This window comes from Bufo gargarizans, chromosome 4 (genome assembly GCF_014858855.1).
Source record: "Bufo gargarizans isolate SCDJY-AF-19 chromosome 4, ASM1485885v1, whole genome shotgun sequence".
NCBI lineage: Eukaryota > Metazoa > Chordata > Amphibia > Anura > Bufonidae > Bufo > Bufo gargarizans.
This window is the reverse complement of record NC_058083.1, coordinates 190,891,789-190,915,025: the sequence shown is the minus strand read 5'-3', so window position 1 is coordinate 190,915,025 and position 23,237 is coordinate 190,891,789. Positions and strand designations below refer to the sequence as shown.

The following is a 23,237-nucleotide window of genomic DNA, read 5'->3' as shown; positions in this document are numbered from 1 at the left end:
AAGTAAATTCATTACATGATGTCAAAAACCAAAATAAAGATTGTGTGCAGTAACAGCTGCTTACCTATGAATTCCTGAGCATTCAATGCATAAAGTGATGCCAAGATTAATACTGGCCCAGCGAGCATCGGGCAAGCCACAATCACAGCACTTTGCATTACCAGGGATACACTGCACTCGCTGTAGGGCACTCTCCCCTTTAACCAGCTTCTCTTTTGACTCTGACACTGGGCTACTGTTAGACATGGAAGGCTTCTTGTCTATTTTCTATAAAAAAAAATAAAAAAAATACTTACGGAATTCCATTGAACATAAATATTAGCTAATAAATATTAATCGCTATATATGATGGGCGCACAGTTAGAACTTATGAATATTAGAGTACCTCTGCTTCTTCTCCCTTTTCTCTGTAAGCTGTAGCAATACTTGTCTGAACAGCTTTAATCCATGCCTGGCGCAGCTTCTCAGAGTCCGCCTGCAGTATACAGCTCCTGTAACGTAGTTCAGGATAAAATACTAGTAAATAACACCCCACTTTATAGCTTACCTAACATTTTTCAGGGTCTCAGCAATGTACAGTCTGAACTTGTAATAACTAGGGACTTAACTACATTTTTATATTACGCTTACACTACAAGTACAAATGGCAAACCTTTTTAGGCTACTTTCACACCAGTGTTTTTGCTAGATCTGTCATGAACACCAATAGCCATGACGGATCCGTAATGAACACCACTGTAAGTCAATGGGGGACGGATACGTTTTCTATTGTGTCAGAGAAAACTGATCCGCTGACTTACATTGTGTGTCAGGACGGATCTGTCTTGCTCCGCACCACATCGCGGACAGAAAAAGACTGCTTACAGCGTGATTCTGTCCTTGATGGGGACACAACCAAACGGAACGGAATGCATTCTAGTGTACTCCGTTTTGTTCAGTGCAGTTTTGTCCCCATTGACAATGAATGAGGACAAAACTTAAGCGTTTTCCCCCGCTATTGAAACCCTATGACGGATCTCAGTATCGGAAAGGGAAAGCGCAGATGTGAAAGTAGCCTTAACCGTAGTATGTCCACAACAATGAAAGTTGCACAAAATTTAAAATAAATAAATAAATAATAAATGCAACTAAATTGGTGCAGGGTTAGTACACAAAGCCTTTTCATAATAAAAGTTTTTTAACGTAATAAATCGTGTGTTCCACATGGTGCTGCTTGTAATATATGCTGCTCTGCTCTATCGGCTCTGAAGAAAAAAAAAAGAAAAAAAACACAAACAGTCTCCTTCTCCCTCTGGCAGCTGACAATATAGTCCTTTCTTATTTTCCCCCGGAGATGCAGTCTTCTTAGCTATACTGTGATGCTACTGCAGAGGTTCCGGCCATTCCCTTAAGCAGCAAAGAGCTATTTCTTTTGGCTGCTCTCCAGTGGACAGTTTCTGGAAGAGCACATTGCTATATAAATCGGGACACCAGGTAGCGCCATGGTATGTCAGCAAATGTCATGGAGAGCTTTGGTGTTATTCAGCAGAGGCTAGTGGTGGATTCTCCCTGACGTATTAAATGTTGAGCTGTTATACCAGAGCTTCAGCACCAGTTGACTCCATTCACATATTTTTCATCATCATAAAAACAGATGCACAGCTGGTGTGAGGTATATCCTAGGTTTAGGAATAGGATCTACATACTCTATAGTATGGGACTGTCCAGACTGGCACTCACTGGCCACATCAAGGAGAGTTGCGGACCATTAAGGATATCACAACAGAGATACATTAATTTAATCAGTTTGGGAAATAGAAGAATATCATCTAGATCAGGCATGCTCAACCTGCGGCCCAGCTGTTGTAAAGCTCCAACTCCCACGATGCCCTGCTGTAGGCTGATAGCTGTAGGTTGTTCGGGCATGCTGGAAGTTGTAGTTTTGCAACAGCTGGAGGGCCGCAGGTTGCCTGATCAAGATAGAGGAGCCTGATGAGGGGTATATTAAATGCAATTCGATTTTATTTATAATATGCAGAATATATATATATATATATATATATATATGCCAGATTATTGGAAATTATAATATTACAAATAATGATCACCTGTCACATAATCTCTGGTTATGTATAACATGGACTTCAGCTATCAATAGGTTTTAAACAAGCACAGCAGCCCTAAAGATATTAGCACTAAGGCCATGATTTATTATTTGTGTAGATGGTGTAAACTTAGACCGGCTGTCTAGACCTGCACTGGACACTCTTGCTAGTTGTAAAACTATCGGCTGGCTTACTTTGTGACACAATTTTAGGCCAAAATTGTTGTGCAATTTTGGTGTAAAACCGTGCACCTTTTTGTTTTAAACTCTGTATTATTGAAAAATAAATAACCAAAAACATAACCGCAATGTTCAGACAAAATAAAAATAAAAAATCGTAACAGTAACGTAATACAGGGTTCGCAAAGGTGATATCAGTAGTCTAATCAGACATAAAAATAGGCATAATCATATACCAATGGAATCTAGAAAATGTATATTCATGAGGAAAACTCATGAATTATATGATGCAACAGCATTTTTGAGTCAAAGATATAAAAAAAATAACTGTACCCACAGCGTGTTATCATGTATAATAGTTATACAGACATATAGGTATATAAACAATATCTGACCTAAAAAACAACAACTGTGCACTATTGCCATTTTTACATGGGTAGAACATTCAGGGCAGCAACTTGACAGGTCCTAGAAAGTGCTTCACTGAATCTAGGCAGTGAATATTGTTTTGTAACGAGTTGAACCAAAGACCCCAAATCTTGATAAATTTAAGAGGGGATTTACAATGCTTAAATACTGAGGAATATATACGGCAGCATCTGATTAACCTGTAATTTCCACATGCTCAGGAGGGAGTTGTAGGGCTGTACATCTTAGCAAAATGCATTTACGAGCCATGAACAAGGATTTACGAAGGAAGACTAGTATATAGTGATTGTTTGTCCAACAGGCCTAACAGGCAGACTTCAGGTGAGCAAGATCTGCAAGCGACAACAACACGGCAAGAAAGTGACCAACTCCCCCGAAGTCCAAATCATGTGCCAGAAGGGGCATACAGTGGTATACAAAATCCATGCAGATGTTGTCATAGGTCAAATTCAAACTTGGGACCCAGTGCTGCAAGACACCAATGTCAACCCCTGAGCCACCATGCTACTGTTATTTGGTACGGTGGGGAAATGGATACAACATGATTGCAAATCAAATTTACAAAGTAGGTTTTTCAACAAACAAGAGGTGAAGTGCTATGTGGCGAGAGCAGGGTTCATGGTAGCAACTATAAGGCTAGATGCCAAGAGGAAGACAATATATATATATATATATATATATATATATGCTACAAGAAGGGGTGTATGGCAACATCAGCATCTAGAATGGGAGCGAGAGCCATCCACTAACTTCCATACATAACTAAAGCCCAGAACTGTCGTAATAAAGCATCAGATATTATTAACATTATCTATTAGTGTTAACAGTATCATTTCCAACACCAGAGTACAGTATGTTGACATGGCAATTCAGAGAGGTTACAATTATGGAGTATTTGGCAAAACGAGATTTTTGTATAACTTACCAGTAAAATCTCTTTCTCGCTCTTCCTTGGGGGACACAGGAAAACCTTGGGTATAGCTCATCTCCATAGGAGGCGTGACACTAAGTAAAAGACTGTTAAGCCCCTCCTCCAGCAGCTATACCCTCAGCCTGGAGAGAGAGACTTCCAGTTATGTGCCCAAGTAGTGAAAAACAAAGGCAAGGAGTAACCAAAGCAACACCAACAAGTCAAAAACACCCGTCAGGGCAACCAAAACAATGGGTGGGTACTGTGTCCCCCAAGGAAGAGCGAGAAAGAGATTTTACTGGTAAGTTATACAAAAATCTCCTTTTCTCGCCCAATTCCTTGGGGGACACAGGAAAACCTTGGGACGTTCAAAAGCAGTCCACAAATAGAGAGGGACCACAATCCAAGGCGAACAAAAGCACCATAGGCATTAAAGGCACCGCCGCCTGCAAGACCAGGCGGCCCAAAGCAGCATCCGCCGATGCATAAGTGTTCACCCTGTAAAACTTGGTGAACGTGTGCAAAGAAGACCAGGTGGCCGCTTTGCACAACTGTTCAGCCGAAGCACGATTACGCTGAGCCCAGGAAGCCCCGACCGCTCTGGTAGAATGAGCGGTAACACCAAAGAGCGGTTCCCTGCCCTTAGCACGGTAAGCCTCAATGATAGCCATCTTGAGGAAGCGGGCAACAACCACCTTAGACGCCGCCAGCCCCCTGCGCGGACCCTCCGGAACCACAAACAGAGAATCCGAGCGTCGAAAGGGTCTGGTCACATCCAGGTAGATCCTCAGAGCCCGAACAACATCCAGACGGTGAAGATCCCGTTCCCAAGGATGAGACGGGGACGGGCACAGAGAAGGAAGGACAATATCTTCATTCAGATGAAAGGCGGACACCACCTTCGGAAGAAAATCTGGAACTGGGCGGAGAACCACCTTGTCCTGGTGAAAAACCAAGAAGGGCTCCACGCATGAAAGAGCCGCCAACTCAGACACACGCCGAAGAGACGTGATGGCGACGAGGAAGAAAACTTTGCAAGACAACAAGCGAGGGGAAACCTTGCGCAGAGGCTCGAAAGGGGAAGATTGGAGAGCCGTCAGTACAACGTTAAGATCCCAAGCAGGAACGGAAGGGCGATACGGGGGAGCACAGTGAGCAACCCCCTGCAGAAAGGTCTTAACTGGACCGAGCGGAGCCAGAGGGCGCTGAAAAAGGACCGAAAGAGCCGATATCTGACCCTTCAGGGTACTAAGACCCAAGCCCAGATCCAGACCAGACTGCAAAAAGGATAAAACCGTGGGAAGGGAAAACCGCAGCGGAGGAATCCCCAAGGTCTCGCAGAAAGTTAAATAGGCCCGCCAGGTCCGGTAATAAATCCTGGACGATGCCGGTTTACGCGCACGAATCATGGTACGGACCACGTCAGCAGAAAACCCCCGCCGCGTCAAGACCGCGGTTTCAATAGCCACGCCGCTAAACGTAGCGACCCTAAATGCTGGTGGAAGATCGGCCCCTGAGAGAGGAGGTCTTCTCTGAGAGGCAGAGGCAAGGGAGCGTCTGCCAGAAGCAACATAAGGTCGGCGTACCAAGGACGACGCGGCCAGTCCGGGGCTATCAGGATTGCTGGCGTGCCCTCCGCCGCGATCTTCCGAAGGACCCGCGGAAGAAGAGGCAGGGGCGGAAACACGTAGAGGAGCGAAAACTCCGTCCAGGGGAGGACGAGCGCGTCCGCGCCGTAAGCGTCCGGATCCTTGGCCCTGGCCATGTAGGTGGGAAGTTTGTGGTTGAATCTGGAGGCCATGAGATCCACGTCCGGACTACCCCAACGGAGACAAAGAGACTCGAAGACGTCGGGGTGCAGAGACCACTCTCCCGGGTCGATCGTCGTCCGGCTGAGGAAATCCGCCGCCCAATTGTCCACCCCCAGGATGTAAATGGCCGAAAGGGCAGGAACATGAACCTCCGCCCAGCAAAGGATTAGAGACACCTCCCTCATCGCCGCCGCGCTGCGAGTGCCCCCCTGATGATTTATGTACGCCACAGCCGTGGCATTGTCCGATTGGACCCGAACTGGGCGACCCCGAAGCAACGAAGTCCAATGCCGGAGCGAGAGGAGGATGGCCCTCAGCTCCAGAACGTTGATCGGCAGTCTGGACTCCGATGGAGACCAAGTGCCTTGGACGGACCGAGGAGGAAACACTCCCCCCCAACCCCGCAGACTGGCATCGGTGGTAATCACCAACCAAGTTATTGGCAGGAAAGACTTCCCCTGGAGAGGGGTTCGCAGCCACCAGAGGAGAGAGGAGCGAACCTGGGGGGAAAGGGGAAAATGTCGATCCAGACTCTCCTGGGACTTGTCCCAGGCGGACAGAATGGCCGTCTGAAAGGTGCGAGAGTGATACTGTGCGTAAGGAATCGCTTCGAAGCAGGACACCATCTGTCCCAAGACCCGCATGCTGAACCGGAAGGAAGGATGGCGGAGGGACAGAAGGCTCCGAACCGACCGATGAAGGAGCTGGCGCTTCTCCGACGGAAGTCGAACCACCGCTGCATCCGTATCCAGCAGCATCCCCAGAAAGACCAATTGCCTGGATGGAACAAGAGAGGATTTGGGGAGGTTGATAATCCAACCGAACCGGCGTAAGGTTTGTAGCGAGAGATCCACACTGGTGGAAGTCAGTGACAGAGAAAGCGCCTTGATTAGGAGATCGTCCAGATACGGAAGTAGAAAAACTCCCCTGGAACGAAGTAAGGCGAGGACAGGGGCAAGGACCTTCGTGAAAACACGAGGGGCCGTCGCCAGCCCGAAGGGGAGGGAAACAAACTGGTAGTGGTCGGATCCCACTGCAAAGCGCAGAAAGCACTGATGACACTGCGCGATTGGGATATGAAGGTAGGCGTCCTGGATGTCGATAGATGCCAGGAACTCCCCCTTTTCCAGAGAGGCCACCACCGACCTGAGAGACTCCATCCGGAATCGCTGAAGACGAAGGAAACGGTTCAGCCGTTTTAGATCCAGAATGGGACGAACCGAACCCTCCTTTTTGGGGACCACAAAAAGGTTCGAATAGAACCCCTTGAATCTGTCTCCCATAGGAACCGGGGCGATGACTCCTTTGTCCAGAAGGGTGTGAACGGCAGTAAAGAAATCGGCCGCCCCTCGGGGATCCTGGGGAACCCGGGAACGAAAGAACCGAACTGGGGGAAGGGACGCAAACTCGAGTTTGTACCCGGAAGACACAACTTCGAGGGCCCAGGCGTCGGAGACGTGCGCCTGCCAGAAGTCCCTGAACAGGAGGAGACGTCCCCCCACCCGGGTGGGTGGGGGCGCACCTTCAGGCGGGGGTCTGCTTGGCCGCGGGAGGGCGAGCAGGTTGCGACTTGCGCCAGGAGGGCTGGGTCCGAAAAAAAGGTTTTTTACGCCTGTCCTGAACAGAGTTAGTGGGTGGACCTGAAGTGGTGCGAGGTGCGGGAGCCCTACGAGAAGACCTGAAGCGGGAGAAGGTGGGACGACCACGAGTGGCGCTCCTAGCCTTAGATTGGGGAAGATGAGTACTCTTCCCCGCCGTGGCTTCAGAGATGATTTCATCCAAGCGGGTCCCGAACAAACGAGAACCAAGGAAGGGAAGGCTAGTAAGAGACCGCTTTGACGCGGCGTCCGCCGACCAAACCTTTAACCAAAGCTCCCTCCTAGCCGAAACGGCCAGGGCAGATGAACGGGCAATGAGAGCCCCCGCATCCAGGGATGCTTCACAGACAAATTTACCGGCCTGAACGATAAGTTGAGCCAGAGCACAGAGGTCTTGAATAGGGACGTCGGATTCAAGCTCCAGATCCAGCTGAGACGCCCACTCTGAAACCGCTTTTCCAGCCCAAGCGGAGGCAAAGACCGGCCTAAGAGCGGACCCGGAGGCCGCAAAGATACCCTTTGTAAGGGCCTCTATACGGCGATCCTCAGTGGATTGTAAGGAAGAACCATCTGCTCTTGGACAAACGGGCCACAGGGGGGGTCGACCTTAGGAGGTGACGCCCAGTTTGTAATGCAATCCGCCGGGAACGGATAACAGACATCTAACTTTTTCGGCGGGGTAAAACGTGCATCAGGACGGGCCCAGGCCTTAGAAACCACTGACGAAAAGTCAGCATGGAGGGGAAAAACCGCAGACGCCTGCTTCTGGCGAAAAAAAGGAAACACTGTTTTTTTCAGGATCAGGAGGATCATCGTGAATCTTAAAGGTATCACGGATATTGTTAATAAGATGGCCCACGGCGGAAGCCAGTTTTGAAGGCAGTGCCGAGTCCATATCCCAATCGGAATCGACTAACTCCCCTTCAGAGGGCAAATCCTGCAATGAGGAAGGACCCGACTGAGAGCGCACCCTTGGGGGGGATACCGAAGCATCCGAGGATGACCGGTGATCCGCCCTTGGCCGTTTCTGGGATTGACGGGCTCTGGAGGTGTCGCCTGCAGAGAGAGACTCAGACGGGTCGGCTAAGACAGCGGACCCGGAGGGCCCAGCAGGGGAATCATCCGGCTGCGGCAATGGCAACACATCTGCAAGTCGGCCCACAACGCTAGTGAGACTAACCACAGTCAGGGAGAGGGATCTAGCCCAGTCAGGGGGATCCAAGAGGCCAGGGGGTGACACAACAGATGGCGGACCCTGCGATGGGTCTTTGCAAAGCGAGCAATGCAGGTCAGACTGCCCTTGAGGAAGGGGCGCCTTACACGCGGTGCAGGTATGATACCAAGGTCCCACAGGCACTAAGGGGTCAGACATGTTGGTTGGAGCAATATAAAAAACTGCGTCCAGGCCAGGGGGCTGCAGTGGCAGAGAGGGTCAACAGTCCTACCAGATCACAGTGGGAGCAGACGGCAGCGGCAACAGCAGAAGAACGGCAGCGGCAACCTGAGGCAAAGATCCGTCCTGCAGTGAGACCGATCACAGTAGCAAGCAGGCACGAGAGGAGGCGGGACTAGTGAGGCGCGGGAAGAAGGACGTCCGCCCCTTGACTGAAGGCCAAAAGCACAGGAAGGCGGCAACGAAAACTCCGCCCCCCGCCGAAAAATATTAATATCAAATCCCACATGCCGCCGAACCCACCATATGCCCCGTACGACTCCATGTCCCCCGCCGCAAGCGGAGGCGAAGGTAGGACAGCCGAAAGGAAGGTAGGAAGAACGGCCCTTGCGTGAACCAGCGGTCGCATATACCCGGCCGTTCCTAAGCAACCCCCCCCCCCCATGAGCGCCGCTCAGTACCCAAACCGACAGGGCGCCAGGCCCGCCCCTGAATTGGGACAACGGAGGCCAGCAGAGACAGTAAGGGCAGGACCCTAACGGGAACGGAGGGGAGGGGGGGAGGTGGGTTGGAGCGGAACGGCTGCACTAGCCACCTCACCATGCGATGTCTTCACCCTCTTGTCCATCCAGCTGGGGACGCCCCTTCAGCCACTGGCACAGAAGTGGCAGTAGCTGGAGAGGGGCTTGCAGGTGGGCGACCCAGTGCTGGCGGGATGCAGGGGAGCATGGGCTGCCCTGGTCCTCCTTTTCTTCTGTGGGGGAGGCAGCAGGGCGGATAACCGGCCCTGGCGCAGCTCAACCCCGGGAAAACAGAGAGGTCTACTGCAACTCTGTTGTCCCTGTGGAAAAAAACAAATGAAAAAAATAAAATAAAATAAATAAAAAATAAAAATCTTTTCAAAGACAGCTCTGCAGTGCAGAGAGTGTCTTGCCTCCTTGACACTAAGCAAAAAACTGGAAGTCTCTCTCTCCAGGCTGAGGGTATAGCTGCTGGAGGAGGGGCTTAACAGTCTTTTACTTAGTGTCACGCCTCCTATGGAGATGAGCTATACCCAAGGTTTTCCTGTGTCCCCCAAGGAATTGGGCGAGAAATACCAGTTTGAAAATAAGCAATATTGGCACCTGAACTCACTCACATTTGGAAATGGAAATCAGTATCCAACCATATTTTGGACTATCTGATATGCTTGGAATTAGACACTGATTATGATGAACTGTTAACTGATATGCGATGGTAGTCTAAATCCACGAGCACCCCACAGCAGACTGCAATTGAGCTTGAGGAATCTTGGCACATTTGCAATCTGGCATTTTATTTTACCAGCGCTACCTATGTTAAATTTGTCTTATGTATGATGGATTATACTATTTTTACTATTATTTATAATTCTATTTAGTATACTTTTTTCATTGTATCCATTTATTAATTTACAATTTTGCATTCCAAGTGTTTAATAGGGCGACTGTATTGATTATGAGATTACAATACCCATATCTGTTAAGTTTAGAGAGACAGACTGTTCTAAATTTCATAACTCTGCATTTGTTAATAGCATGTAAATAGTAAACCATGTACATTTTTATGATCTATGGAATGAATATGATATTTAAAGGGGTTGTCTACTTTTTATTAAAGGGAACCTGTCACCAGGATTGTGGGTATAGAGCTCAGGACATTGGTTGCTAGATGGCCGCTAGCACATCCGCAATACCCAGTCCCCATAGCTCTGTGTGCTTTTATTGTGCAAAAAACAAACAAACAACGATTTGATACATATGCAAATTAACCTAAGATGAGTCCTGTCCCTGAGATGAGTCATCTCAGGGTAATTTGCATATCTATCAAATCGTGTTTTTTTTTACACAATAAAAGCACACAGAGCTACGGGAGATTAATATTGCGGATGTGCTAGCGGCCATCTAGCAACCCATGTCCTCAGCTCTACCCCCAAAATCCAGATGACAGGTTCCCTTTAACCGATGACCTATCCTCACTACAAAGTTGATGGTACTGTCTGCTTCCAGCACCAGATCTATAGCTGAACAGCTGATCGATGGAGGTATGGGGTGTCAGAACCCGGCCGATCAGCTGGTGATGGACTATTCTGCAAACAGGTCATCTAAGAAAAGGTGGACAACTCCTTCAATAAACGTCATGTTATGCAGTACTTGACTCTTGTTCTTAAGAGTCATGATCTAAATTATCTAAAATAAATTACTCCACAGAAGTGAATAGGACAAATGTCAATGACAACAATGAAGCACAAAATAAGATATTAAAAATTTTTTTATAACGTGCTTGAAGCTTAGACATTCATAACTCCTTAGGTCTCTGCTGAGAGAATTAGCAAAGCCTCATTTACAGAGTCCTTGAAAATGACAAGTACTTACTTAGTAGGAGAAACCACCTCAAAGCAGAAGCGTCTCTCAATATCTTCACAGTGCTTGACTGTGCACAGACGCAAGTCTTCAACAACAACAGTAGGATTATCCTACAACGAGAGAGAAAGAAAGTGAGCGACACCTGAGAACGATTGTGATCGCAAATTCATAGCAATGTAAATTCATTGAAGGGAACACTTAAACAAAACAATGTAACTCCAAGTCAATCACACTTCTGTGAAATCAACCTGTCCAGTTATGAAGCAACACCGATTGTGAATCAGTTTCTCCTGCTGTTGTGCAAATTGAACAGAGAACAGGTAGAAATGATAGGCAATTAGTAAGACAACCTCTATAAAGGAGTGGTTCTGCAGGTGGTGAACACAGACCATTTCTCGGTTCTCATCCTTTTTGGCTGTTGTTTTGGTCACTTTTGCATTTTGTCTTTGCTCTCACCCCTAGAGGTAGCATGAGGCGGTATCTACAACCCGCAGAAGTTGCTCAGGTAGTGCAGCTTATCCAGGATGGCACTTCTATGCGAGCTGTGGCAAGAAGGTTAGCTGTGTCTGTTAGTACAGTGTTCAGAGCATGGAGCAGATACCAGGAGACAGGCCTGGGCACCAGGAGAAGTGGAGGGGGCTGTAGGAGGGCAACAACCCAGCAGCAGGAACGCTACCTCCTCCTCTGTGCAAGGAAGAACAGGAGGAGCAGTGCCAGAGCCCTGCAAAATGACTTCCAGCAGCAGGCCACTAATATCTATGTGTCTGCTCAAACTGTCAGAAATAGACTCCATGAGGGTGGTATGAGGTCGCATCGTCCACAAGTCGTTGTTGTGCTTACAGCCCAACACCACGCAGGGCGATTGGCATTTGCCAGAGAACACCAAGATTGGCAGTTTCGACATTGGTGCCCTTTGCTCTTCATGGATAAGAGCACGTTCGCACTGAGCACATGTGACAGACGTGACAGAGTCTGGAGAACGTTCTGCTGCCTGCAACATCCTCCAGCATGGCCGATTTGGCAGTGAGTCAGTAATGGTGTGGGGAAGCATTTCTTTAGAGGGCCGCACAGCCCTCCATGTGCTAGCCAGAGGTACCCTGACTGCCAAGGTACCGGGATGAAATCCTCAGACCCATTGTGAGACCATATGCAGGAGCAGTGGGCCCTGGGTTCCTTCTGATTCATGACAATGCTTGGTCTCATATGGCTGAAATGTGTCATCAGTTCCTGCATGATGAAGGCATTGATGCTATGGACTGTCCTGCCTGTTCCCCAGACCTATATCCCATCAAGCACATCGGGGAAATCATGTCTGGTTTCATACAACGCCATGTTCCACCACAGACTATCCAGGAGTTGACTGATACTTTAATCCAGGTCTGGGAGGAGATCCCTCACGAGAACATCTGCCGCCTCATCAGGAGCATGCCCAGGCATTGTAGGGACGTCATACACGTGGAGGCCATACACACTACTGAGCCTCATTTCCTGGTCTTGAGGCATTTCCACTAAAGTTGGATCAGCATGAAATTAGATTTTCCACTTTGATTTTGAGTATCATTACAAATCCAGACCTCCATGGGATATTCATTTTGATTTACATTGATAATTTTTATGTTTTATTATTCTCAACGCATTCCACTATGTAATGAATTAAGATTTGCAACTGGAATATTTCATTCATTGAGATCTAGGATGTGGTATTTTAGTGTTTCCTTTATTTTTTTGAGCATTTTTTTAATGCAACATGAGTATGTCAAACTGGATTTATACAGGATGATTTTATATTATTTGTCCCCATGGACTTGCGTAATCTTTGTTAACTCTATCGAACTCTACAACACAAATATGGCTCACCTTAAATTTCTTCTGATATACAAGTTGATTATTCTGGATTGAAAACCAGCGCCTACACATAAGGAAATTGAAAGAAAAAACATTAATATTTAATTTCGCCACACAATGCATCGATCAGTAGGATTACAGGTAAATTAATCCAAACAATTAGTACAAGATAATAGTAGGTTACTAACCACCAACTGGACAACAGCAGAAAAGCCTGGAAACTTACACAGAAAGAAAGTGGAATGGTGGTGACTGGAATGCCAGAAGAGGTTTAAATAAGTACTAAAAATGCCATCAACTGATAGACCTTGCTTAGGCTGGCCCTACACATAGATAGCTGATGGCTAATTCCCCCAACCCCTCCATACACATGCACGCTCGGTCTAGAAGTTCTGAATAGGGAGAGGTAAGTAAGCTGCTGCTACAGACTTCTTGCACCAGCTTATCTTCCTGAGAATAAAATGATTAGGCATGTAAAGATCCAAAAACCTGATCATTACCTCTCTGTTGGGAGGCATCCATAAACATTAAAAAGCCGGCCCATCCACCCAAAAACCTGTATTTGTGGCTGACATTAATCTTATATGTATTGCCATCTTGAATTTAATGAGGCTAAGCTAGAAGAGGCATTCAGTGTTAAAGGGGTTGTCCAGGTTCAGAGCTGAACCTGGACAGCCCTCCATTTTCACCCCGGCAGCCCCCCTGACATGAGCATCGGAGCAGTTCATGCTCCGATGCTCTCCTTTGCCCTGCGCTAAATTGCACAGGGCAAAGGCATTTCTCAGAGTTCCGGTGACGTACCGGGGCTCTCCATGGGGTTGACAAGAACCCCGGTGATGTCACCGGCACTGATGGGCGGGATTTGGCTCTGCCCTAGCCAGTAAAACGGCTAGGGCAGAGCTAAAGCCCGCCCCTCAGAGCCGGTGACGTCACCGAACACACCGCTGGGCGGAAGTTACCGCCCGGCAGTGTGTTATTGAAAACAAGGCACTGGGCACTGGAGCGCATCGGAGCATGAGATGCTCCGATGCTAGGCTCAGGGGGACTGCCGGGGTGAAAATAAGGGTATGTCCGGGTTCAGCTCTGAACCCGGACAACCCCTTTAAGGAAAAATGTGTTAAAGGCTACTGACTTTAGGGGCAATTTTACATTATTGTATTTTTACTCATTTTGGGCTAAACATTTTTTTATTTCCAATTGGTCTTCATTAAAAAATTTCTGCAGGTTTCTCTGTACAGCTGTCAGTTTCTTTTTGCAGACTTCTGTTACACCGACTCCTGTCAGACAGTAGCTCTGAAGGCTCAGCCTGCAACTGTTATGTCTGAACTCCTGACTGCTCATAAACACTGATTTAATGCCTTGTTCTGACTACTCAATTGCTGGGCAGACTATCGGGAACAAATGTTCCTACGAATGTTCGTTCCCAATAACATGCCTATCTGAAGGTGCCGCAAAAAATGCTATTTTTTTATGGTGAAATTATTGTTGATGTGGAGCGGACTCCTCACTCATCTGTTTATAAGCAGCAGGTCCTGCTGTGTAAACAGCACTGTGCTGCCCAGAAACAATGCACCTGTATGAGGTTGAACGATAGCAGCAACCATAACTTATCCTCATACTGTGGAGGCGATTGCTGAATGTAAATGCAGCTCTTCATATCCACTAACAAGCAGGCAGTTGTCTGGAAGGAACATTTTGTTCCTGACAATCGTCTGCTCTTCAGCACAGTGTAAATCAGTTTGACAATAACGGAGATAAAATGAGTATTTATGAGCCGTCATAAGTTCAGAGATATTGGATACAGACTGAGCCCTCAGAGCTGCTGTCTGACTCTGTGTAAACAGAACAATAGTCCGCAAATAGAAACTGAAAAAAATATTTTTAGCCCAAAATGCAATAATAAAAAATGTCCCCTAAAGTGTCAATAGCCTTTAAAGAAAATATAAACTCATTCTGAAACTGTTTATTTAGCAGAGGTTTATATTCTGCTGTAAGTGCCGTAATTCATCTTGTTCAGTGATGATATTTCTTGGTAGGTAAGAGAACTGTGGGTAGCTCAATTTGGTGCATCTAAAGGCATATTTACACAGTGCAGACAAGCAGATGATTAATCGGAAAGGAAGTGTTCCTTCCCAATAAATGTCTGCTCGTCAATGAAGCTTAAAAGGGGTTGTCCGAGTTTTTTTTTTTATTCTTTCTATATTTCCAACTAGGCAAATGTAACAGCTTTCCAAATAACTCACTTTATCTCGAGTGGCTGGTTTCTCAGATTTGACTGAGGGTCACATGACCTGTGATGTCAGCTTCTCTCCCTGCTCTGATAATGTTTGCACAAGCCTGAGAGATCTGTATACACATCACTGTGCTGGCCACGCCCCCCTGCACTGCCGGTTGCTGCTTAATGCTCTCTCCCAGGATTCTTAACCCCTTTAGCTGCACAGACTCAGGGCTGAAGTGTTTACTGTGTAGCTGCAGGCAGTGAGGAGACAAATGCTGGATCCGGGCAGCACATTGTGCTGCCCTATAGAAATGAATAGGTCCGCAATTCCATTCCGCAAAATGCGGAACAAAATTGCGGACGTGTGAATAGACCCTTATCATCCAACAGCCACTATCATAACTTTAGTGCAGATCTAAACAGCCTGTCCAAATTTATGCCACCTATAGGATTACTAAATATGTCTAGTATGTAAAATGCAGAAAATGAAAACTAACAGAATGCAACAAATAAAATACTTGTTATTAACAAGACTTAGATTAGAAACAGAGTTTAACAGACAGTTTTGGCATTAGACCCAAAGCAGTGAGGGCGGCTCTCTGGCAGTTTTCCTATACCTCTCTGGGGGAAGAAAGAAAGGAAATACTAAAGGAGGACAGAGGAAATGGAAAGCAACAACACACATGGAAAAGGGTAGGGAACACTAGAAATCTGGCAGGGAAATGGTGACACGAGAAAAGAGGAAACCAAACTCAAGCATACAGATACACAACAGAGATATGCTAGCGGATGGTTTAGTAGTACCACACCTAGACACTAATATCACCTCTCCCTTAGGGCTTGTTCACACGATTGTGACTTTTTTGCGGACCACAAATTTTGGATCCGCAAAACACGCCGGTGTGCCTTCCGCAATTTGGGGAATGGAACAGGAGGCCTATTGTAGAAATGGCTATTCTTGTCTGCAAAACGGACAAGAATAGGACAGGACTCATCATTTTTGCAGGGCCACCGAACGGAGCAACGGATGCGGACAGCACACAGTGCTGTCCGCATCTTTGGCGGGCCCATTGAAATGAATGGTTCCGTATATGGAATGCAAAATACGTTCGTGTGAACGAGCCCCTATTGTGGTAGATGATATACAATATTTCTAATTTGGGAAGTCTATTTTTTAACTGGGTAATGAAATGCCTTTGACCAGAGCATTTTGATAAATGTTATCCAGTACAGTATTGAACATGATGAATCCATATTTTTTGCCCTATAAGATGCGCCCCCCACCCGCCAAAGTGGGAGAAAAATGTCAGTGCGTCTTATGTGCACAAATACTAATGGGTGCTTCCATTATGGAAGTGCTCATTAGAACAGGAGGATGCAGCACTGTCCAGGCTCTGTACTCACCACTTCCTGGTCTTCGTTAGCCGCACTTTGTGCTGTGACCTGCGCACAGCTTGAGGACGTCAGTGCTCTCTGTGACCTCACGCTGTGCAACGTCAGTTCACATCAGAGCACGGCACCAAGAGCAGGAGCTGGACCTCAGGAGCAGTGCCGTCCAGAGCAGGAGAGGGGAGTTGATTATTTTTTTTTCTCTGATCTGAGGTCTTATTGGAGGGTCTTATTATCATTGGGGGTCTGTTCTGAAGTCTGATGTTAACATTAGGGGGTCTCATCAGGGCTCTAAGCTGAAGTCTAATTGACACTGGAGATCTGATGGGGTCACAATGCCTGATTTTACATAAGACAGTCCAGGCAAATCTGATAATCTGGAACTGTATTACTAGGACATCTAATTTATTATATGCAAAAGGCCATAACTGATGCTGGTAACAACGTGTACAAATATGGACAAGCAAGAGTAATAAAAAGCAGCTGCAAACTGTATAATAAATTCCGAAAAAGATGCAATGTAAAGCAAGAATTAAAGTAACGCAATCTTGAAAACAAATCCATATTAGTAACATAACAGTAAAAAAAAAGGGAACATTTGATGCAAGCGCAAGCACAATATGCAACCCTGTGGGGAAGACAACATGCAATGGAGACTGTTTTACAAGAGCTTACGAGAAAAGAATACTTTGGGAACTGATTTGGAGGTTATTCATGCAAAATTCTCTGGCAAGTTCTGATAAAGAGAGTGACAGTAATTTGTGTAGTTGAACCATTCCAATAGTGGCGAGATCTCAAAATACTAGAAGGAATATTCAGAAGTACAAAACTACAGAAATATATCAAGTGCCCAGTGCAGCTTATATTTATTCTGGGTCTCTGACTTTTCAAGGAAAGAGGGGGCTGTAAATAATCACTGTTAGGCCTCATGCACACGACAGTTGTTTTTCTCGTCCTCCGTTCTGTTTTGTTTTTTTTGCGGATAGGACGGGGACCCATTCATTTTAATGGGTCAGCAAAAAAATGCTAATCGTTCATCCGTTTGAGTTCCGCGTCCGTTGTCCGTGCTTCCCTTCAGCAAAAAAAAAAAACTTTTTTCACATTTGCGGACTAGGATAGGCATTCATTACAAGGGATCTGTGGAAAAAAAGGGATCCTCCCCCAAAAAACGGATGCCGCATGCGTTTTTGTGGGCGGACGCACAATTTGTGGACGCAAAAAAACACTGTTGTGTGCATGAGGCCTTAAAGTATGAACTATATATCTCCAAGTATAAGATCCATCCATTGCAGGTGATCTATGTGCAGGGTTCACAGTGAAAGGTACGTGCCACATAAAGAGGGAAGAAGGGAAGAAGAGGCTGGTTGATACCTGTTGTGGTCTGGCTTTTTCCTGTCATGTGAAAAAATGGGGCAGGATTAAAACATACTAGAAAAGGAGGAGAAGGCGTGAAAATGCAAAATAAGAGCAGCAGCATGATATGAAAAACAGAAATTAAGATTGCAGCTAAAGCCATAAAAAAGGAAAACATGGCATTTTACAATGGTGTGCTCATGCTTTTTCTCAGCCAGTATCTGCACTGTGCCAATGAAGCCAGATAGTCTTTCCTCATTTGGTGATTCATCATCATGAACAGAAAGTCCACCCATAATGGCCTGCGCCTTGTGCTCATGTTATTACCTGTTCCAGGTTTTGAAAGCATTGCTGGCTCGTTTAAACAGGTATCCTTCCATAACAATACCATTTTCTGCGTCCACATTGCATTCCAGATTGGCATCATCAGCAGATAAACCCTGCCAGGCATACAGAACAGTGAGGCCAAGAAATAAAGTACGCAGTGGCACAAGAGCACATGCTAAGATTTATACCGGATTTTGCTAACTTACAGTAACGCTCGTTAGGGATAATCTGGCAGTGTAATACTGCCGCTGATTACAGCATGCTAAAAGATCACGATTTGCCACAGGCAGATCTTGCTGTCTAATCACAGTCTGCTGCCGGCAAATAACTGGAGACGAGTGATGGCATAACGATTTCTACTCCCCATGCTGTGGAGGAGATGGCTGCATGTAATAGCAGCGGTCTCCTCCTCTTGCCAGGAAGGAAAGCTTCCCTCCCAACAATCGGTTGCAGAATCGTGCTGTATAATACAGCCTTAACGGTCCCTCTTGTTTCTTATATGCAACATGGTGTTGCTGTGGCTCCATTGTTTGTATTTTCATAAATAATAATAAGTTTAAAAAAAGTTGCAAATTATGGTGCACACCATATTTACACTACAATTTACAACTTTTTGAGGTTTGACACTTTTCTAAAGGTTTAAAAAGGAGGTGGCAGAGCCTACCACAGCCCGTTGGATTTACTATCACTTAAAGGGGCTCTCCTGCCATTTAGATTGGTGACCTATCGTTAGTATAGGTCAACAATAACCGATTGGAGCTGCAGCTGTTTGAAAAAGAGGTGGCGTTCCATCCGAGCGCCGCTTCTTTGTCATTATACTACGGGTCATCTCCCCTGTGGCAGTGGTCTAGTGTAATTACAAATACTCACTCCATTCAAATGAATGGAGTACTTGTCATTACACTGTACCATCGAGACAACGGGCAGTGTAATGAACAGGAAGCAGCGCTCGCATGGAGCACCGCCTCCTCTTCAAAAAGCTGATTGGCGGGGGTGCCGGGTGTCGAACCCCCACTGATCAGATATTGATGACCTATCCTGATAATGGATCATCAATATAAATGGCAAGACAACCCCTTTAAGCTGGAAACTGGTGTAAGTTATAATTCAAGTCCATGCCAACCTCTTGGCTGGTGCACATTCCAGTTTCAGATGCAGAGTGCCAGTGGCGAGCCTAATTTATTAAGAGGCATTGTTTCAGGTCAAGGAATGTCTGCTGAATGCAAACAATTTGCTAAATCGCTGATCAATAATGAAAAATATCTTCCTGTCTAATATTATCCTTAAGAACCCTTTACACTGCCCAACATTAGGGCAGGTTATCACTAATAGGCGTTCGTAGGAAGGCCTTTTACAGATATTCTGCAGTGTAAAGGTACATCGAATACATTCTGGAGCGCTATTTTTCCCATCAAAGACAACAAAATCTTTCCTCCATCACAGATGTGAATACCATGAATGTCCCACATTTTCCATCTATTATTATATAGCATATTCTTCTGTTATGTAAAGGGAATGTTACCGCATATAAATATATCTTTGTATTCAAAGCTTTGAGCTCTGTGCTGGCACCAGATAAATAATTCAATGAAGGGTCTATTTCACTGCAACCGTGACCTTGACTAGAGATCTAACACAAGGAAGAGACAATCATCCTTCTACATACTAATGTTCAGCATCAGACTCTATTGTGTCTTCAGAATACACATTTTTGTGCGCTAGTTCTTTACCTACCTTTTGTTGAATTGTTGAATGTTTAAGCTCCATGTCTCGCTTTTCTTTATCGGCATCGACAACAAGATTACCCAGCTGTAAAACAAAGTAAAATAGGGGTTACAGAGGCAGAGAGACCGCATTAAGGAGTTATACAACGCAGGTGCAACGGTTTCATTCCCAAATAAAACAAAATGTCCTGCAATATCTCGCAGTCTACAACATACATCATAACTGAGCACACCTACGATGGACATACGTTTTTATATTAGGGCAATTAACTAATATACTCATTATCAGAATTTCACCCTTTACTAACTGTAGGTTCCAGGGCTGCAGATATTAGAAATTCTCAGGCAACACCCTGCAAATAAAGCAGCAAACAAAAACTTTTATAAAACAGCCCTTGCAAGCCAGGAATTTAAATTCCTATAGTATTTTTCCTGGTTTATTAGTTTTCCTGGTTTATTCAGTTTACTAGTTCTGGTAAATGGAGAAAAATGTGGCAGGATGAGCGCATTTACACAAGTCAGGGGACTCTGATGTCACTCCTAATATTCTTAATATAAAGTAGAAGGAACATTGGAGCAGCTTTACTAATCCCAAAATGTAGACAGTGTAAACTTAGACAGGAAGTCTTAAAGGGTTTCTGTCACCTGAAAAATGGGTATTAAGCTGGCTGACATTAATGATGTGCTAATGTCAGCTGAACATAACTATATTAGTGCCATCTCACTGCCTGCCGCCGTTATTGAGAAAAACTAAGTTTTATGATATGCTAATTAGCCTCTAGGTGCAGGGGGGCGTTGCCCCTAGAAGCAGCGGGGGGGGGGGGGGGGGGGGGGGCCACGCCCCACCTCAGGCCACGCCCTGCTACACTAGATTGACAGGGCCAGGCAGCCTTCACCTCCTCCTGCCGGCCCTGTGCGCTGGAGAGATCTTGCGCCGTTCAGGCGCAGTGAGGAAGCTGGCAGCCGGAGAGCGCCCTTCACTCACTGCGCCGTATACTGAACAGGACGGTGCAAGTGCAAGATTTAGACTGCAGACAGGGCCGGAGGTAGGAACCAACGCTGCCTGGCCATGTCAATCTAGTGTAGCAGGGCGTGGCCTGAGGTGGGAGAATGGAGCCTCTAGGAGCAGGGGGCTTCTAGGGGCTAATTAGCATATTATAAAAGTTTGTTTTTCTCAATAACGGCGGCAAGCAGTGAGATGGCACTAATATAGTTATGTTCAGCTGACATTAGCACATTGCTAATGTCAGCAAGCTTAATACCCATTTTTCAGGTGACAGAAACCTTTAAAAGTGTTGGCCCGTCTTAAACATTGATGGCATAGGACATGCCATCAATGTCAGATAGGTGTGGGTCACACCTCTGGGACCTGCTCCTGTCTCCAGAACAGGGCCCCATAAGTGAACAGAGAGTACTGTGCATGCGTGGCCACCTTTAATTCACCTATTTCAGCAATGAATAGAGAGGTGGTGGCGCTTGAAGTCAGCAAAGCAGAATGGCTTTGCCATTTCCAGATTTCCCATACCGATGAATGGTGAGCACATTGTGCCTGCGCGGTGCACTCTCCTTCACTTCGGGGCCCTGCTCTGGAGATAGGAACAGGTCGAAGAGGTGGGACCAGCACCTACCTGACAATGATGCCATATCCCAGCAATATGCTATCAATGTCTGAGATAGGAATGCCCTTTTAACATCTTTATCTCAGTGGTTCATGCTTGAGTATAATTTTTTTTGCATGGCTGGACACTTTGTCTAACTTTAAACCACCCATGGTTTGGCTAACTTTGCAACAGAATTGTGTGCCAAACTTTCAGCACAATTTGGACACAAAATGAGACATCTTAGGCCACGGCCATATTTGGTAACCCTTCTAGATCAATATACGTTAACTTAAAGGGGTTGGCCAGCCTAAGTATCAAAAATCCGAAGTGCCCCAGACAATAGCCAAAACCATGGAGTATTATTATCATGTGACATGTAGTTGTCTGTTCACCATGGCACACTTCCCTGGAGGAGCTCCTCAGACAGGGTGTCTGGGCGGAGCAGCTGTAAAGTGAAAGTAAAAATCCCAGCATGCACTGCAGCAAGCATCTTCAGAGGAGCAGTCACATGACATCCCCGCCCACCTGTGTTCCCATGGAGACAAGAGCCCCTCCGACATCATCAATAGCTCAGTCATCAGTAAATAACTAGAAGGAACACCCCAGTCCCAGCAGTAAAGAGAGGTCACTACCCGTCCCACACAGGAATGTGATGCTAATGTGTCACATTTGTTGCCCTGTTTATAAACTTTCTGTGGGGCCTAGTCATTTCTAGTTGTGCCACTGGATGTAAGCCATGAACAGAATGAATAGAACGGGAGATTTATCATTTGCCTGGTTTCTGAAATGTGGCGTTAAAAAGTTGCAAACTATGTGTTTACGACTTTTCAACTGTGCCTAAAAAAAAAAAAAGGAGGGGGGTGACAATGGCCAGGAGGGGGCGTGACAAGTCGCCCCAACAAATTTATGTTCATTTTCGCCAGTTTTCTGACTCAAATGAAGCCAGAAGTACAAATTTATCTGCTCACATAGCGAGGAGCATCCGGTCTATCATCACACAGCCTAGAAATCATCTAGGAATATATACGATTACCCTTCACCTGGGGAAAAAGAGAAATGAGTGTAGTCAGACATCTCTGTATACAGTGTACAGGGGGGTCACACATCTGTATATACCAGGGGTACACAACCTGCGGACCGGGGGCAACATGCGGCCCTTGATACCATTCTGTGCGGCCCCCAACCATCTGGTAACAGACATGTATGTCTATGTCAGTGACTGCCCAAATGTATTTTTCATGAATTCTTCCATTAGATGGGAGTCCTGGAACTGTAACTAGATATTAATGTTATATACTGTATGTTCAATATGCCATAAATACAGTATTTCAGTTGTTAATACCTCTTTAAATTTTATTTTTTGGCCCTTGACGTTGGTTCAGTCTGACAATGTGGCGCCCAAACAGAAAACGTTGTGCACACCTGGTATATACAATGTACAGGGGGTCACACATCTGTATATACAGTATAAAGGGGTCTCACAGCTCTGTATACAGGGGGGTCACACATCACTATACAGTGTAGAGGGGTCACGGATCTCTATATACAGTGGTGGGGGTCACATCAGTATATACAGTATACACTGTATGTGTCCTACCTGTACACTGCATATAGAGACACCCCCTTCCCTGTACACTGTGTATAATGATAATAATGAGATCCTCCGGTGCAGGGGGTCACATATCACTGCATACAGTATACAGAGGGTCACACATCTCTATACACAGTATACAGTGGTCACATATCACTGCATACAGTATACAGAGGGTCACACATCTCTATACACAGTATACAGTGGTCACATATCACTGCATACAGTATACAGAGGGTCACACATCTCCATATACAATGTACAGTGGTCACATATCACTGCATACAGTATACAGAGGGTCACACATCTCCATATACAGTGTACAGTGGTCACATATCACTGCATACAGTATAAAGAGGGTCACACATCTTTATATACAGTGGTCACATATCACTGCATAC

At 46.0% G+C, this 23,237-nt stretch overlaps 1 protein-coding gene across 1 annotated transcript in view; it reads right to left on the bottom strand.

Moving 5' to 3' along the window:
• Positions 1 to 23,237, bottom strand: part of ACAP2 (ArfGAP with coiled-coil, ankyrin repeat and PH domains 2) — a 106,737-nt gene that overhangs the window by 30,594 nt on the left and 52,906 nt on the right. Inside the window, exons 9-14 of the mRNA XM_044289325.1 lie at positions 19,655 to 19,729; positions 17,921 to 18,033; positions 12,646 to 12,697; positions 10,798 to 10,898; positions 386 to 491; positions 65 to 267 (exon numbers count right to left, since the gene is read on the bottom strand). Of these exons, the coding sequence (XP_044145260.1) occupies positions 65 to 267; positions 386 to 491; positions 10,798 to 10,898; positions 12,646 to 12,697; positions 17,921 to 18,033; positions 19,655 to 19,729 (650 nt within the window). The remainder of the gene's footprint in view (positions 1 to 64; positions 268 to 385; positions 492 to 10,797; positions 10,899 to 12,645; positions 12,698 to 17,920; positions 18,034 to 19,654; positions 19,730 to 23,237) is intronic.